Genomic DNA, 5,146 nt, shown 5'->3' with positions numbered 1-5,146 from the left:
GAAACTATCACATTATTAATCACTATACTTCAATATAAAATATAACATTTTTTTAAAGTTTTTAAAATTCTAAACAGTTAGTTACCTGTTTAAGTTACATGGAATGATTTTTTTAAAAAACACACAGTGAAACAAATTACAATATATACTTGTATCAAACAATCACTTTGTACACTTTAAACTTACACAATATTATATGTCAATTACATCTCAATAAAGCTGGGAGGGGGGGAGATGCCTTTCTTATTCATTTCTCTCCAGTCTCTATCAGCCTAATAAGTGTTCTTTCTTTAGACTTTAAATAATTGCTTTAATTCGGAAATTTCAAATACTCCCCTGTGTCTCTTACAGCTTACCTTTCTAGCTAACAGGGAAACATGCAATTAGTGAGTCTGGAATTTGGCTTCAGGGTAAGCTTCAGAGAGTACAGGGCATTGACCCAGCTTCCCCTGGGTGCCAACCCAGCTCTTGGCTGTATAAGAACAGATGGCCCTCTGATTGGGTCTGTTAGAGAATTTTTTCCTTCAGTAGTATTCTTCAGAAGTATTCAGAATCTCAGACGAAATAAATGAAGATATAGCAGGTTACTGGATCTGAGACCATGTGAGGAAGTTCTAATGAACTATATACCTGTTCAGAATATGAGCTTCTTTTGAGAAATTGGTTTTGTCCTTCCACACAGTGGCCTGTATTGCAGAATAACACCGCTCTAGGTTAAGGGAGTCAAGAGGTAATCTTAATTTTGTGGCAATCCCAGTGTTTTTAAAGCTTGAACCATTCTAATAGCCAATTCTCACTTATAGCAAGAAGAAAAAGCTATCTGCTGTGGAGAGTCAGATTCTTGTGACATAGGTTCCCTTATAGGAAGACTTTACCTATGATGTGCCTACTTGAATGGGAAAACCTGAACACAGGAACTGGCTTTCCAGGAATAGCCAGGAGTATGGTAATATCTTCCAAAATATCTTGATATCCCCCCTCTATTTTTCCTTCCTAGAAATTTCTATGTGTTTTAATTTTGCTGACCATCTTCTCTTTTAGTTTAGTTAGAGATCGTATTTAGAAGAATGAGAAAGGGTGAGGCCCTTTTCTGTGATTCCTGTATCATATGATCCAAATAGTCGCTGCCTTCACCCACACAAAATGCGTAAGTTAGCACATGAGAGAAAAATATTATTCAGGAATGCTACACTCTTCTTGGCTGAGATGATGAACTCCCCAAGTTACATGATCAGATCCATCTTGTGCATGGAAGTAGAAAAGTGGGAGCAATTTTCAGGATAGCCCTGTTCACAAATACATGAAATAACCAAGTTCCTGAAAAGAATAGAACAAATGTATCATTTCACTTTGCTTAAGTAGATCCCAAGAAGACATCTGCTTTGAAAAATATTCACAATTTTATCCAAGCAGGTTCCTCAAAAGTAAATTCTCCAACTGTTTCTGTATCACCACCACTAGCTGAAGTCACACAAAGGTGAACGGCGCCCTGCCTGTCCAAGCACACAGGTAACCTAGACATGCGTGTAAGATGAATTTGAACTTTGTTAACATGATCAGGTTTTTAACTATATTTGCTTTGAAGAAATAGCAGGATTTGAGGTAAGGCTGGAAGGTGAATGAGAGTCTGAATCAGTGGAATAAAAAAGTAGAACGTCTGAAAGAAAACCATGTAGTCAAAGAGAGAAATATAAGACCTTTCTAGTATCAAAAGGGGTCAAAGAGGCTAAAATATAGGTTAAGGACAGAGTAAGAAGAACTCTGAATGTCAAGACAGGAGAAATGGATTTGATTCCACAAAATACCTAGAACAGTCAAATTCATAGTGTCAGAAAGTACACTGGTAGATGCCAGGGGCTGGAAGCAGGGTGGAGAATGAGGAGTTAATTTTTTAATGGGAACACAGTTTCAGTTTAGGAAAGTGAACAATTCTGGAGATGGATAATGGTGAAAGTTGCACAACAATGTGAATGGATTTAGTACCACTGAAATATGGTATTTAGTATAGCTAAATATCATTAAAATAGTGTTTTTATAGTAAGACTTTTACCACATTAAAAAAAATTTTTGTTTAAAGATAGGAAAAGTGATCTTTATTCTTGTGGACCAGACCTAGATATTGGGATGAGAATTAGGGGAAATACTATGGAAGTTATTTCCTGATTCTTCTACTGGTTGTTAATGTCTCTATATCATATTTCCAAGGGGTAAAATGAAGATAAGTGTCCATGTCTGAAATACTTCATAGAATTTCTTTCAGCATAAACAGAGACAAGACATGAGAAAATGCTTCGTATTTTAAAAAATCTATTAAAATTTAATGTGATGTTTAACAAGTAAGAAGCCCTGGATTATTTTGAACAAAAATATTAGAGAGGAGAAAAAGTTTAGAACAATTACCTCACACATATTGTACAATGGTTTTTTTAAATGTTGTACAATGGATTTTAAGAATTTCTGAAATTTAAAGCATGTAAGGAAAATTGAATAACATTAATGTTAGAGTGAACCAGAAATATTATTTCTCCAGTAAGTCTCTGTGGAATAGGAATCAGTTCAGTTCAGTCACTCAGTCATGTCCGACTCTTTGCGACCCCATGAATCGCAGCACGCCAGGCCTCCCTGTCCATCACCAACTCCCGGAGTTCACCCAAACTCATGTCCATCAAGTCGGTGATGCCATCCAGCCATCTCATCCTCTGTCGTCCCCTTCTCCTCCTGCCCCCAATCCCTCCCAGCATCAGAGTCTTTTCCAATGAGTCAACTCTTTGCATGAGGTGGCCAAAGTACTGGAGTTTCAGCTTTAGCATCAGTCCTTCCAAAGAACACCCAGAACTGATCTCCTTTAGGATGGACTGGTTGGATCTCCTTGCAGTCCAAGGGACTCTCAAGAGTCTTCTCCAACACCACAGTTCAAAAGCATCAATTCTTCAGCACTCAGCTTTCTTCACAGTCCAACTCTCACATCCATACATGACCCCTGGAAAAACAATACCCTTGACTAGACGGACCTTCGTTGGCAAAGTAATGTCTCTGCTTTTCAATATGCTATCTAGGTTGGTCATAACTTTCCTTCCAAGGAGTAAGCGTCTTTTAATTTCATGGCTGCAGTCACCATCTGCAGTGATTTTGGAGCCCAAAAAAATAAAGTCTGACACTGTTTCCCCATCTATTTCCCATGAAGTGATGGGACCAGATGCCATGATCTTAGTTTTCTGAATGTTGAGCTTGAAACCAACTTTTTCAGTCTCCTCTTTCACCTTCATCAAGAGGCTTTTTAGTTCCTCTTCACTTTCTGCCATAGGGGTGATATCATCTGCATATCTGAGGTTATTGATATTTCTCCTGGCAATCTTGATTCTAGCTTGGGCTTCTTCCAGCCCAGCGTTTCTCATGATGTACTCTGCATAGAAGTTAAATAAGTAGGGTGACAATATACAGCCTTGAAGTACTCCTTTTCCTATTTGGAAGCAGTCTGTTGTTCCATGTCCAGTTCTAACTGTTGCTTCCTGACCTGCATACAGGTTTCTCAAGAGGCAGGTCAGGTGGTCTGGTATTCGCATCTCTTTCAGAATTTTCCACAGTTTATTGTGATCCACACAGTCAAAGGCTTTGGCATAGTCAATATAGCAGAAATAGATGTTTTTCTGGAACTCTCTTCCTTTTTCCATAGAACTCTCTAAAGTATGTTAAGACTGTGACCTAAATTTGTGATCTATCAAGAAAAGTGAGGGCAGCTTTGAGATATGTAAGCACAAGTTCAGACAACTCAGGGAGGGATGTTTAAGAAGAGAAGATGATGCTGTAGAGAATGGGGACAATCATAGGCAATATCACCCAATTTCTATTTTATTCCAAGGAAACATCCTCCACAAATGGCCTTGAGGAACCGCAGCACCATCACCGAGTTTATCCTCACTGGGCTGTCAGACGACCCCCACATCCAGGCTCTGCTCTTTGTGCTCTTCCTGGTGATTTACCTCCTGACCGTGATGGGGAACCTGACGATGCTGCTGGTGATCAGGGCTGACTCCCACCTCCACACGCCCATGTACTTCTTCTTGAGTAATCTATCATTTGTGGACCTCTGCTTCTCTTGTGTCACTCTGCCCAAGCTCCTGAAGGACCTCCTGTCTGAAAAGAACACCATCTCTGTCGAGAGCTGCCTGACTCAGGTCTTCTTTGTGTTTTTCTCTTCAGGAACTGAAGCCTGTCTCCTCTCAGTGATGGCCTATGACCGCTATGCCGCAATCTGCCACCCCCTGCACTATGGCCAGGTGATGAGCAACCAGCTGTGTGTGAGGCTGGTGTTGATCTCATGGGGCCTGGCCTCTCTCAATGCATTTGTCATTGTGCTCCTGGCTATTAGCCTGGATTTCTGTGAGGCCCAAACCATCCACCACTACACCTGTGAGCTGCCTGCCCTTTTCCCCCTGTCTTGTTCTGATATCTCTATTGTTACCAATATCCTACTCTGCTCCAGCCTATTGCATGGGCTTGGAACCTTCATCCCAATCTTCTTCTCTTATGCCCGTATTATCTCCACCATCCTGAGCATCAGCTCCAACAAAGGCAGAAGCAAGGCTTTCTCCACCTGCTCCTCCCACCTCATCGCAGTGATCTTGTTCTTTGGCTCGGGTTTTCTTTGTTATCTCATGCCTCCATCTGGCTCCTCTTTGGATTTACTCCTCTCCGTACAGTACAGTGCAGTCACACCCATGCTGAATCCCCTCATCTACAGCCTAAAGAACAAGGAGGTGAAGGCAGCTGTGAAAAGGACATTGGGGAAATATCTATAATGTTCAGGCAGTGAACAAAGACAACTGTAAGCAAAATCACGAAGATTGTATTCCATTGCCTTTGCTCTTTTGCCCTCATCTCCTCTAATCACACGATGTCAGTAATTCTGAAGAAAGATTCCAGAGCTCACCCAAACACCTAATCCTGTTAGTCCAAGGAAGTGGCTCTTGATTTTGGTTCCCTATTTGGAAAGTCCATGCTGTTGGTTGAAAGAGAGTGTGAAAACCATCTTCCACAAAGTAGATAAATAAGACAAACAAAATAAAATGAGGTTAAGAAAAAAAGATACAATGACACAGGAGTTTCAGCATCTAACTATAAAGAGCTGCAGAGAGAACTAAAAACA

At 40.5% G+C, this 5,146-nt stretch overlaps 1 protein-coding gene across 1 annotated transcript; it reads left to right on the top strand.

The window, feature by feature from the left end:
- Nucleotides 1-3,782: 3,782 nt before the first annotated feature.
- On the top strand, nt 3,783-4,799 carry LOC133248817 (olfactory receptor 8S1-like). Its single transcript, XM_061419120.1, has one exon. It carries the CDS (start codon nt 3,876-3,878, stop codon nt 4,797-4,799), a length of 924 nt encoding a protein of 307 aa, XP_061275104.1. The 5' UTR covers nt 3,783-3,875.
- The last annotated feature ends 347 nt before the right edge of the window (nt 4,800-5,146 follow it).

This window comes from Bos javanicus, chromosome 5, assembly GCF_032452875.1.
Source record: "Bos javanicus breed banteng chromosome 5, ARS-OSU_banteng_1.0, whole genome shotgun sequence".
NCBI lineage: Eukaryota > Metazoa > Chordata > Mammalia > Artiodactyla > Bovidae > Bos > Bos javanicus.
The sequence above is the reverse complement of the archived record's forward strand: the minus strand, read 5'-3'. Positions and strand labels throughout refer to the sequence as shown.